We start from the raw sequence: 12,616 nt of genomic DNA, 5'->3' as shown, positions 1-12,616 counted from the left end.
AGAGACTGCATTCAGCAATCCTGAAGGTGCCCACCAGGAGGAATTTCTGGGGAGAGAATGATTCAGTGATAACCATTTCCCATGCACAAGGCTCTGCAGGGAAAGCCCACTAGACTATTCTCCCAGAGACACGGGCATTGTGACCCCATCTGCAAAATGAGGAGAGTTGGCTCAGAGAAGAAAAATAACCTGCCCAAGCTCCCTCAGGGTAGGTGGAGGGCAAGTAGAAGGGGAGGCAAGGCTCAAGTCCAGGTGACCTGTCCTTCATCCTATCTTCCTCCCACCCCACCCACCCTCACCCAGTCTCATCAATGGGTGGGCTCAGGAATTCCACCCCTTCCCATCCAGTGCCGCACACCGCTGTGGCCCCCCTCGCACCATCATCTTCTTCATCATGGACTTCTTCTTTCCTTCCCCTTCCAGCAAGTCCTGGCCCTTCGGAACGGCCTTGACGTTCTCAACCTTGGAACAGAACCACAGGGGAAGCCCCACTGAAGCCAGCCCTTGGGGGTGCATAGAGCATCTGCTGACACCCAGCACCTTGAAAAGCCAGTTCCCAGCATCAGCTCAACAGAAATGACAAGCTCCCCCCACCCCTAGGCAGGGGCAGGGAGGACTTGCGGTGGAGTGGGGTGAAAACTGGAGAAAAATCTTGGTAATGGGGATGGGAAGGGTAATCCTGAAGGCCAGCTTTTGGAGATCAGAAATGAGAGGAAAAGACAGGGAGAGACAGAAAAGGTCTCGGCATCCAACCTGAAATTCCCCCAACACTTAGGAACCTTCTAGAACATACCAGTCAAATTAGGGCATTCTGCTGCACGACAGAGGGAACACAGGAACCCACCTCCAAGTAACCTATCGCTTACCCTATCTTAAAGGTGAAGAAGAGAAGCTAGCCATGAAATAAGTAAATAAATTTCAAATAGTAAAGAAAAAACAGAATGGAGATGGTGGCGGGGTAAAGATGGCCCAGAGTTCTTTTCCACTTCTATCAATGGAAAGGGCAAAGACCCAGAGTCGAGAAGGAGTTCAGGGTGTGAGAAGAGGGAAGGGCAAGAGTAAGGCGGATGACAAGAAGGATGAGGATGAATGTTCCCTAAATACAGGGCCTTGTGCTCCTGTCACCTTCTCCCTGCCCTCACCCACACTGCCTAAGGGCTGGAGCTGGCCAGGCCTGGCCTGGGTGGATCCCCTGACTTCAGACCCCATCCACAAGCTGATCTTGCTCACACTCGAGTGCCACCTTCATGTCCACCAGCTTGTCCATTCTGCCCAACTGGCCCTCACCAGAGCAAATGCTCTGCTTCCAACGCCTGCTGCGTGGCCCAGACCTAAACTGGGAAATGACTGTGTCCTTAAAAACTTTCATAGCGCACCTACTAAGGTACCACGCACTGCTCTAAATGCTGAAAATGCTTCTGTAAGACAGATAGACATCTCTGATTTGTGGAAGACTCATTCTAATGGAGGAGATGAACAAGAAACAGGGGTGAAGAGGCACACGTTACATGAGAGGAAGAAACGCCACCAAGGAACAGGAAGCTGGGGGGAGGGGTGCCCCAGGAAAGTGGCTAGGAGTGAAGCAGAGGCATACCAGTGCCGGTTTGTTGTCATCTTCTCTGTTCTCTGGCACCTTCCTCAGATTTGAGGTCACTTTATCAAAGATTTCTGCATGTCGCGTTTCCATGAGAAGAGAAGCAGACAGAACATAGGGGGACTCAGGGTGCCAGAGTCCCTTCCCACCCGACACCCCCAACCCTCACTCCCCCAGCAGGCTGAGCATAAAGTATAAATCAGCTCAGGTCACCTCCCCTCCCTGAAGCCCTTCAGTGGAGCCACATTCCATTAAGCAGGAAGCCATCACCATTGCCAGGGCCCTCCCCCTCCACTTCCCAACTTCATCTCCCACTGCTCTCCCACCCTGGCCTCCTCCAGTCCTGGACAAGTGTACCCCAAGGCCCTGACACAGGTTTCCCCTGCCCAGTCACTCCCCTGCCATTCCCCCTTGTCCCTCCGGGGTCCCTTCCTTCCGGTCTTTGCCTGCCACTCCTCAGAGATGCCTCTCCTGACCCTTGGGCCAAATGAGGGCCCACTGGCCGCTCGGTGCGGCCTCCTAGTTACCCAATTTATAAGTGACCACTTATTTGTTTCACAAGGCACCTGCTACTGCTCAGCCCCCAATTCTCTCACTTTTTGCGGGGTGAAGGCCCCCCTTTTCCCTGGGCTCTTCCGGTGGGTGTTCCAGCGACTGAGTCCCCCAGAACGCTGGAAGCCCCACCCATCACCCCTTCTTCAGCTAGCGGGGGGGGGGGGGGGGGGGGGGCCCTGAACCCAAACGTGGCCAAGAAGAGCCCCAGTGATTGCTTCAGGGGCGGGTACTTAGGTGAGCAGGGCTAGTTATGGTCCTTTACTTATGGGTGCTGAGGGGACACTGAAGGTCAGCAGGTCTCTCTCAGAATTCTGAGATCAAGAACCAGAACCTGTGAGAGCTGGAACTCTGGGGCACCTTGGCTGCAACCTCCAGAGGCTGCCAGAGGAAGGCGCCAATGGGGAGAACCGAACGCGGACCTCGCTGGGGCCAAGACCTTGGCTTCCAATCACCGTCTCCACTGCCACCAACGGGGCTCCCTGCAGAAACTGCTGATTGCAAGACTTGGGCAGGGGAGCCCAGGATGCGCCTGGGATATCTTGTATCAGAAAACAAGGAAGAAAGCGGGATATTTCAAGAGAACAGGAACACTTACTTGAAGGGTATTCCACTCGCCAAATTAAGGAAATTTCGAATATCAAGAAAAATAGACATTTTAAGATAAAAGTTGAGATTACTATCAGCAGAATTCACCAAAGGAAATTCTAAAGGGTATCCTTCAGGCCAGAGAAAATTAATCCCAAATAGAAGGTCTGAGACAACAATAAATAAAGAAGCAACTGAAGGAGGTTAATATTTGAGTAAATAGAAGAATGTGAACTATATAAAATAAATAAGGTTTATGAATTTAAGAACTTAGAATTAAAATGTCTTACTGCAATAGCATATAAATTGGGGGGAGTGAATTAAGTGGGATTAACGTGTTCCTAAATCTTAAACTCTCTGGGAGAAGGATATTTGTATTGGGTAAACTGGACACTTTTATTCAACCTGTACATTAAAGCTTCTCTACAGAATCACTAAAAGAGCACAGAGGTGCTGGGTGGCTCAGTATAGTGTGTGGCTAACATGCTCCAGGCCCTGGGCTCCTCCCCAGAACTTCAAAACAAACTTCTACAAATAAAAGACAGCACAGGATATTACTTCCAACCAAGGAAAGGAGAGAAAGTGAGGAGAAACAACCACCCCAAAGCCAAAAAAGGACAGAAAAAGAAACAGGATCAGCAGGACAAAGGACACAAGCAGAAGACACACAGACACCCAAGTCATCACTTTACATATGAAAGGACTGGGGCTTGGAAACAGCACTATATAGAGGACACTACCTAAGTCCATCTGTGGGTTTAATGGAATCCCAAAGAAAATCCCAGCTGGTTGTCATTCTATTTTACTTTGTGGAATTTGACAAGTTGTTCCTAGAGTTTATATGGAAAAGCAGAGCACTTAAAACAGAGGTTTTGTTGTTTCGTACTGGAGACTGAACCCAGGGGCACTTTACCGCTGAGCCACATCCCCAGCCCTTTTTATTTATTTATATTTAGAGACAGGGTCTCACTGAGTTGCTTAGCGCCTTACTAAGTTGCTGAGGCTGGCTTTGAACTTGTGATCCTCCTGCCTCGGCCTCCTGAGCTGCTGGGATCCCAGGTGTGCACCACCATGCCCAGCCTAGAACAGAGCATCTTCAGGAAGAGCTAAGTTGGAGGACTGTGGTACTAGATATCAAGAGTAACTAAATGTTCTCTCTCACATGTGGAACTAGAGAAAGAAAGGAATAAAAAGGAAGCTCATGAAAACAGAAGAGAGACCACAGAGTAAAACTAAGATGATGGAGCAGAAGGGACAATGGGAGGGCCCAGAAAAGTCCTGGGGAACAAAATCTACAAATTATGCCATGCTCATGTACAAATATACCACAATGAGTCATGCATTTATTTATAATGCACTAATTAATCAAACAACAATAAGAATGGAAGAGAGCCAGTGCGGTGGCCCACGCCTGTAATCCCAGTGGCTCAGGAGGCTGAGGCAGGAGGATCATGAGTTCAAAGCCAGCCTCACCAACAGCAAGGCACTAAGCAACTCAGTGAGACCCTGCCTCTAAATAAAATACAAAATAGGACTGGGGATGTGGCTAAGGGGTCAACTGCCCTGAGTTCAATCATTAGTACCCCCCTCCCCTGCCTCCCCAAAAAAAGAATGGAAAGGTGATCATTAGAACAGAGCCAGTAAATAAATAAATAAAAAGAACAGAGCCAGTAGATTGGGGAGAGGGAGAAGCGAGGGAAATGGAAGGTACTGGGGAATTAGATTGATCAAATTATTCTCTGTGTATGTAAGAATATGGCCCCAGGAAGCCACTAGTATGTAGAATTATAATGTCCATGTAAAAAGAAGTTTAAAAAAAGAGTAACTCTAAAACCCAGTAATTAAGGGAATGGTTAAAGGTACTGCTTGACATGACTGCAGCCATCTTGAGTCATTAGTGACAATACCAAATGTTGGTGAGGATGTGGAACACACTGAACTCTCATATTATGGGAGGGTAAATTAATTCAACCACTGCTATGGTTTGAACACTTGTGTCCCTCCAAATTCATGCTAAAACCTAGTTTCCAATGCATCAGTACAAAGAGGGATGGACTTTAGGAATGTTAGGTCATGAAAGTTCTTCTCTCATGAATGAGATAAAGACCCCTTTAAAAAGAGGCCTCAACTAGGTACAGTGCAGCACACCTGTAATCTAGTAATTCAGGAGGATGAGGCAGGAAGATTGCATGTTCAGGGCCAGCCTGGGCAACGTGTCAAGACTCTCAGCAATTTAGTGAGACCCTTTCTCAAAATAAAAATAAAAAAATAAAAAGGTCTGATGGTATAGCTCAGCAGTAAAGCGATCCTGGTTTCAACCCCCAGTACTACAAAAACAAAATAAAAGAGGCTTTACACAGCCTTCAACCTGTTCTTCCCCTTCTACCTTCATGAGAACACAGCATTTGTCCCTTCTGCCATGTGAAGATATTGTAAGAAGGCCTTCACAGAACACCAAATATTGGTACCTTGATCTTGAACTTCTAGCCTCCAGAACTCTGAGAAATAAATTTCTGTTATTTATAAATCACCCAACCTCTGGTATTTTGTTACAGCAGCAAGGACCAAAAGCTATTTGGCGATGTCTACTCAAGCTGTAAATATGCATACACTATGACCCAGAAATTCCACTCTTACATAAAGGTCTCTGCACCAAAAGTCATATACCAAAAGGTTCACAGTGCTGGGAGCAGTGGGGTATGCCTGTAATCCCAGCAGCTCAAGAGGCAGGGGCAGGAGGACAGCAAGTTCAAAGCCAGCCTCAGCAATTTAGCAAGGCCCTAAGTAACTTGGTGAGAAACTCTCTCAAATTTTTTTAAATTACAAAAGGGCTGGCAGGGGGAGTTCAGTGGTAGAACAACTGTGGGTTCAATCCCTTAGCAAGGCATTAAGCAACTCAGTGAGACCTTGTCTGTAAATAAAATACAAAATAGGGCTGGGGATGTGGCTCAGTGGTAAAGTGCCCCTGGATTAAATCCCCAGTACCAAAAAAAAAAAATTATATATATATATATATATATATATATATATATATATATATATATCCATCCCTCCTGAATAACTGAACAATCTTGAAAGTAAAACAGAGCTAGAGGTCTCACACTCCCTGATTTCAAAACAACATGGTACTAGCACAAGGACAGATGTGAAGACCAACAGATTAGAATAGAGAACCCCAACATAAATGCTCCCTTACAGGGTCAAATGATTTTTGAATAAAATGCTAAGACTTCACTGGGGAAAGGACAGTGTTTTCAATAAATAGTGCTAGGAAAGCTGGACATCCACATGTAGAAGAATGCATTAGGAATATAAGGTCATCATAAATCAAGGAAGACAGCCAGTCGCATTTTGGGTGCCTGGGGATGGGCCTGGGGAAATGGGGAGTTATTGTTTCATGGGAACAGAAGTTCAGTTTAATAAGACGAAGAGAGCTCTGGAGATTGAGGGTAGTGATGGCTACACAAGATTGTACTTAATACTACAGAAATGCACATTTAAAATGGCTAAGATGGGGTCTGGGGTTGTAGCTCAGTGGTAGAGCGTTCGCCTAGCACATGCAAGGCCCTAGGTTCGATCCTCAGCATCACATAAAAATAAATAAATAAATAAAGGTATCGACAACTACAACTAAAAAATATACATTAAAAAAGTAAATAAATGAGGGCTGGGTTGTGGCTCAGTGGTAGAGCGCTTGCCTTGCACACATGAGGCACTGGGTTCAATCCCCAGCACTACATAAAAATAAATGAATAAAATAAAGATATTGTGTCCATCAACAACTAAAAAAAAAAACTTTAAAGTAAATAAATGAAATAAAATAGCTAAGATGATAAATTCTATGCTATGTGTATTTTAACACAGTAAAAAGAAAATCGGGGGAAAATAAACCTTTTTAATTCAAAAAGAAATGAAGTTGAACCAGACAGAGAGATACATATATACACACACATATATAAACACATGCATACAAGAGTATATTATTGATATTTAAAGTATATTGCAATCTGGGCTGGTGCCTGTAATCTCAACAACTAGGGAGACTGAGATGGGAGGACCATAAGTTTGAGGCCAGCTGCATCAACTAGCAAGGCCCTAAGCAACTTAGCAAGACCCTGTCTCAAAATAAAAAATAAAAAGGGCTGGGGATGTGGCTCAGTAGTAAAGTGTCCCTGGATTAAATTCCCAGTACCAAAAACCATAATGATGATTATAATGATAATAATAATAATGATAATGATAATAATAATATATAATTTGTAGTTATATTTAAAATATATTATAATAGTTATACATAAAATGTATTTAAAATTTATTAACTATATATAGTTAAAATTTAAATATAAATATAGTTTTATTTAAATGTAGCTGGGAGCAGTGGCACACACCTATAATCCCAGTGGCTAAGGAGGCTGAGGCAGGAGGATTGCAAGTTGAAGGCCAGCCTCAGCAACTTAGCAAGACCCCTGTCTCAAAATATAAAATAAAAAGAGCTGGGGGTGTAATTCAAGGTAAAGTGCCCCTGGGTTTGATCCCCAGTATCCCCCCCAAAAAAAGAAAAGAATGAAAAGCTAATCCACAGAATTGCACAAAATATTTTCAAGTCATATATCTAATAAGGGAATAATATTCAGAACATGTAAAGAACTACAACTCAACCACACAAACAAACAAATTCAAAAATAGGGAAAGGATTTGAATAGATAGTTTTGCAACAGAAATATACAAATGGCCAAAAAGCACAAGGAGGGCTGGGGTTATGGCTCAGCGGTAGAGTGCTCGCCTAGCACATGCGGGGTGCTGGGTTCAATCCTCAGCACCACATTAAAATAAAGGTATAAAAAATTAAAAAAAAAACACACATGGAAAGATGTCACTAATCAAAGCCACATTAGTCACTAATCAAAGCCACAGTAAGATATCACTCCACACCCTTTAAGTTGGCTATTGGGGAGTGAGGGAAGGAAAATAAATGTTGGCAAAAACATGAAAAAATGGAAACCTCCTACATTGCTAGTGGAAATTACCAATGGTTTCACAAAAACTAAATCTAGAATAACCAGTAGTTCCACTCCAAGGCATATACCAAAGGGAAATAAAAATGTGCGTCTATACAAAATTTTGTGGGTAAATGTTCATATTAGCATTACTTAAAATAGCCAAAATATAGAAACAACCCATTTGGTCATTAACAAAATGTGGCATGTTCCTACAGGGGAATCTTATTCAGCCATAAAGAGGGATGAAATGGCAATACAGGCTATAACATGAATGAAACTTGAAAGTATTGGGCCAAGTGAAAGAAGCTAATCCCAAAGAACCACATACTGAATAATTCCACTTATATAAAATGCTCAAAATAGGTAAATCTATGCAGACAGAATGTAGATTAGTGACTGTCTAGGGCTGGATATGGGTTGGGTAGGTGATTATATCTAAATGGTATAGGGTTTCTTTTGGGGTGATAAAAATGTTCCAAAACTGATCATGGCCATGGTTGCACAACTCTGTATATAATATAGCTTTTAGATTGTACACCTTAAAGGAGGGAATCAGATTTTACATAGTAAATTATATCTCAATAAAATTGTTTAAAATAAAACCTACTTGAGCCAGGTATTATACACACATGTATTTTCAGCTACTCGGGAGGCTGAGGCAGGAGCATCCCAAGTTCAAAACCAACCTGGCAATTTAGCAAGATTGTCTCAAAATGAGAAAAAGGGCTAAGGAGAGGCTGGGGGTTGTAGCTCAGTGGAAGAGCACTGGCCTTGCATGCATGAGGCCCTGGGTTCAATCCTCAGCACTGCGTAAAAATAAATAAATAAAAATAAAGATATTGTGTCCATCAACAACTAAAAGAAATATTTTTTAAAAATGGGCTGAGGATGTAGCTCAGTGCCCCCGAGTTCAATCCCCAGTACTTAAAAAAAAAAAAAAAATCACTGTCAAAAACAAATTTCCTCTACATTATCAGAATCATCAATACCAAAGAGGAATTGTATTAAAAAGCAAGATCTAGGGCTGGGGCTAGGACTCAGCAGTAGTGCACTTGCCTGGCATGTGTGAGGCACTGGGTTCGATTTTCAACACCACATATAAAAATAAACAAAAAATAAAGGTCAATTATCAACAACTTAAAAAAAAAAAGGAAACAAGATCTGATTTATGATACCAATTAAAACCATAAAATAGCTAGGTTTAATCCATCAAAGAATGCACTAGACCTAAATTTTCCATACACCCTATAGCAAGGAAAACTTGAATACATAGATAAACCAATAGCATTCTAATAAAAATGCCAATAAATGTTTTTGAGGACCTACACAAATTTATTTTAAAATGTATATGGCATAATGAAGGTCTACTAATTGCTAAGTCAATTTTTTTATACATTTATTTTATTTTTTTTTATGTGGTACTGAAGATTGAACCCAGCGCCTCAGGTGTGCTAGGCGAGCGCTCTACCAGTGAGCCACAACCCCAGCTCCCTGCTAAGTCAATTTTCAGGAGGAATTTCCTTTTGAGGAGGAATTCTCTCATCTTACCAGATGTGAATATATATTTACAAAGCCATGGTAATTTTTTTTAAAAAAATCACACGGTATTGGTACATAAACAAAAATTGATTAGGAGAAGATGTTTATAGCAGTAGAAACTGATAGAGAATGAATTACAGAACTGCAAATCAGGAAGAAGAACCAGTTCCAGACAGGACTATAGGGTCTTGACCTGGTGGAGACCCTGAAGTCTCAACAGTGGTGAGCTGAGTCTGAGCTACCTGGCCACTGGCCAAACCTTGGCCTGAGGAGTAGGGCCCAATATTTTTCCACAAAAAGGTGGACATTCTGAAGGGAAGGTATAGTTGCTAAATAGACTTAGAATTTGGACAGAATAAAAATATTATATAGTTCTGGGTGTGATGGCGCATGCCTATAATCCCAGCGACTTGAGAGGCTGAGGCGGGAAGATCACAAGTTCAAAGCCAGCCTCAGCAGCTTAGTGTGGGTCAGGCTTTGAGATGAGACTTGGATTGTCTTAGGGGCTGGCGGTGTTATCAGGAACTTGATGAAACCCTGTCTCAAAATTTTAAAAAAGGACTGGGGATGTGACTCAGTAGTAAAAAATGCTCTCCGGTTCAATCCCCAGGATCAAAAAAAAAAAAAACGGAGGAGGAGGAGAAGAAGAACATCAACTTCTCAGGGAGTTTAAGCAGCTCATTCTAAGTCAAGTGCTAGGTCTCTGTGTGCTATTGCCATTGTGCTATCTGTTGCAGGCTGCTCCCTTCCCCTGTCCTCTCTGCTCCCCCCTCTGCCCTATGAGTCTGAGTACAGTCATCCTTTAGAGCTGTGGCCCTTCCTTACTCACCCTCAGGGAAGCTGTCGTTGACTACATTGTTGCACACCTCGGCCCAGCTGTCCAGAGTCCCCTCCAGGGGCATGGTGCGAATGCTATTGTCCTCAGAATATTCCTGCTGCCTGCTCAATGTCAAGGTGGAGGTGTCACTGATCATGAGGCTGGAGCCCATGCTCAGAGTCTCATTGGAGCCCAGGATCAGAGTCAGGCATGAGGGTGGCGAGAGGGAGGACCTCGGGCCATGGGCAGCGGAATGCATGCTGACACCATCGCTCGAGGCAGAAATCAGGGTCAAGCATGAGGCCTGAGTGACAGTCATGTTCACATCAGGTCTGGGGAGACTATTAGAAGCCGCGTTGACGGTCCCCTTTGAACTTGTGCTCCAGGTTGCACCAAAGGATCCTTTGGAAATAGACCCAGCGATGTTACGTGGAGCCAAATTGAGAGTCTCATTTGTGTCTGGGATTGGGGTGCCACCAGAATCTGCATCAGTGTTCAGGTTTAGTGCGCAGATGTTTTTTGAGCCCACATCGAGAAGCTGATTAGAGCCAGGGTCCAGAGTAGTGTTTGAGACTCGAATAAGGGGTGCTTGTGAGCCCGACCGAGAGACACAGTGGCCCAGAACCAGGGCTTCTCTAGAATGGGACCTCATAAATGAGCTCAACTCGGGCCTGGAAGGGTTGGAGTTACTCTGACCCAAATCAAACATCTTGCTCAGAAGGGGCTTGCAGTCCTGCTCAGGATTCAGCCCAGAGTGGTTCCCTGAGCTCAGACAGGTGGCCTCTGTAGGGCCTGGGCTCAGAACAGGGTTTGAGGCTGGACTAAGGGACCCCTGTGGGTCAGGCTTTGAGATGAGACTCGGATTGTCTTCGGGGCTGGTGGTGTTATCAGGAATTAGGTCAGAGGCCTCCTCTGGAACAAGATTCAGAGTTGGATTCAGGTCTGGAACGAGAGGCACTCCAGGACTATGGGGTGGACTCAAGATAGGATCAAAGGCCACATCCATGTTGGGCCCAGCGAGGGTACCAGAGTTGAGACTTGGTGTCATCTTTGGGTCTTCATGGAGGACCACACCAGCCATTGGACTCAGGGCCATGTGCAGTCTGGAGGTCTCTCAATGCTACTGCCCCTTCTCTTCAATGGCCAACTGTCGAGCTCCCTGCAGGACCCCTGAGAGAAGACAAAGGCCACTAGGCTGCACTTGTTAAAACTTCCCCTGCCGGCTCACCATTCTTAGAATGAGGGCCTCTTGCTGTGACTTACAAGCATTTGATGGTCCTTGGACCACCTTTCCAGCCCCATCACACCCTGTTCCCCTCCTTGCTCTCTTGGTGGGTAACCCCTTCTCTGACCACAGCCTGCTTCCCCTCAGCTCATGACCCTGAACAAGCGCAGTGCTCTTGGCTTCAAACCTCCCCCTGTCATCCTTTGCCAGTCCCACTACTCCTAGTAAAAATGCATCCCCCTTCATTCCAGCCGCTCACTGGGTAGTCTGGCCCTTACTAGGGTCAAGCTCTGGATGTCTAGAACTGTCTTATCTTGGACTCTGGGGCACTCACAGCTCCTAACACAACGCCAGGCACAAAGGTGCAAGTCTACAATGGACAGACCAGGAACCTCTTCCGCTTTAGGTAGAAAAGGGGGAGGAGCCGAATTCCAGCAGGGTACCTGTGTCAGGGCCATGTAGGTGCACTAGCAAGGATCCCTGAGCCTTGGGGCACTGCAAGCCAGAGACAAGCTCTGAAGTTGCTAGAACTACTCTGCATGTGGTCACAGCACTAATCTCAAAGCCACGTTGGCAGAGCCGCCTGTGGCCCTTGATGGCTGGCCTGTTCTGGGTGAGGCTGACTCCGTAGAGAAGAGCACGGGCCGTACCAGAAACAGAACCTGCTCAGTGCAGCAATCTAACCACTGGGTGGACTCCCCAGTCCTCCACCCCCCCAACACACACCCCGGGGCCACGCTCCCTGCAGAATTGTTGGGTCGCTCACCTTCGTACATGGTGTTCTTAAGCAGGCGTGGGCCCCTAGGAGGAGATGCAGAAGGAAATCAAGTCAGGAAAAGAACAGCTTTTTCAACTCCCACAGAGCAGTCTATCGGCCAGGTGGGAACACACATGCGCCACTCCCCACATTGTGTGCACATACACAGACCAAGTCCTCTAGTTCAATACTACTGGTGAAGGTCAAAAGGAGAAAGGTCACTCACCCCATTGGCCCTCTGGGCAGCTAAGACCATCTCTATATTCCTGCCTAAACTCCTTCTGTCATCTTTAGGAAAAGTGCCCTGTCATTAAAAGACCCTCTGCATGTGTCTCTGGGCCCAATTTTTGCCCTCCATATACCCTCTTCCCCTCTCCATTCCACCCTTGCTCGGTTCCTTTGAGTCTTTCCAAAAAAAAAAAAACAGTTATGTCTGGACCTCCCAATGGCTGGGTGCTCCTTCTCCACTCCCCTTCCTCAGCTACTGCTTATAGCTTCATCTTTCAAGGCTCAGGGTCTTCTAGATAGGTGAGGGCACCTGTAA

The 12,616-nt window shown here is 45.2% G+C and overlaps 1 protein-coding gene across 1 annotated transcript in view; it reads right to left on the bottom strand.

Moving 5' to 3' along the window:
• The window catches only part of Mroh7 (maestro heat like repeat family member 7), a 43,521-nt gene extending 32,288 nt beyond the window's left edge, over positions 1 to 11,233 (bottom strand). Inside the window, exons 1-3 of the mRNA XM_071617875.1 lie at positions 10,103 to 11,233; positions 1,595 to 1,668; positions 379 to 462 (exon numbers count right to left, since the gene is read on the bottom strand). Of these exons, the coding sequence (XP_071473976.1) occupies positions 379 to 462; positions 1,595 to 1,668; positions 10,103 to 11,186 (1,242 nt within the window). The 5' untranslated portion in view covers positions 11,187 to 11,233. The remainder of the gene's footprint in view (positions 1 to 378; positions 463 to 1,594; positions 1,669 to 10,102) is intronic.
• Between the last annotated feature and the right edge of the window lie 1,383 nt (positions 11,234 to 12,616).

Source organism: Marmota flaviventris, chromosome 10, assembly GCF_047511675.1.
Source record: "Marmota flaviventris isolate mMarFla1 chromosome 10, mMarFla1.hap1, whole genome shotgun sequence".
Classification (NCBI taxonomy): Eukaryota; Metazoa; Chordata; class Mammalia; order Rodentia; family Sciuridae; genus Marmota; species Marmota flaviventris.
Note: the sequence above shows the minus strand (reverse complement) of the source record. Positions and strands in the feature narration are given on the sequence as shown.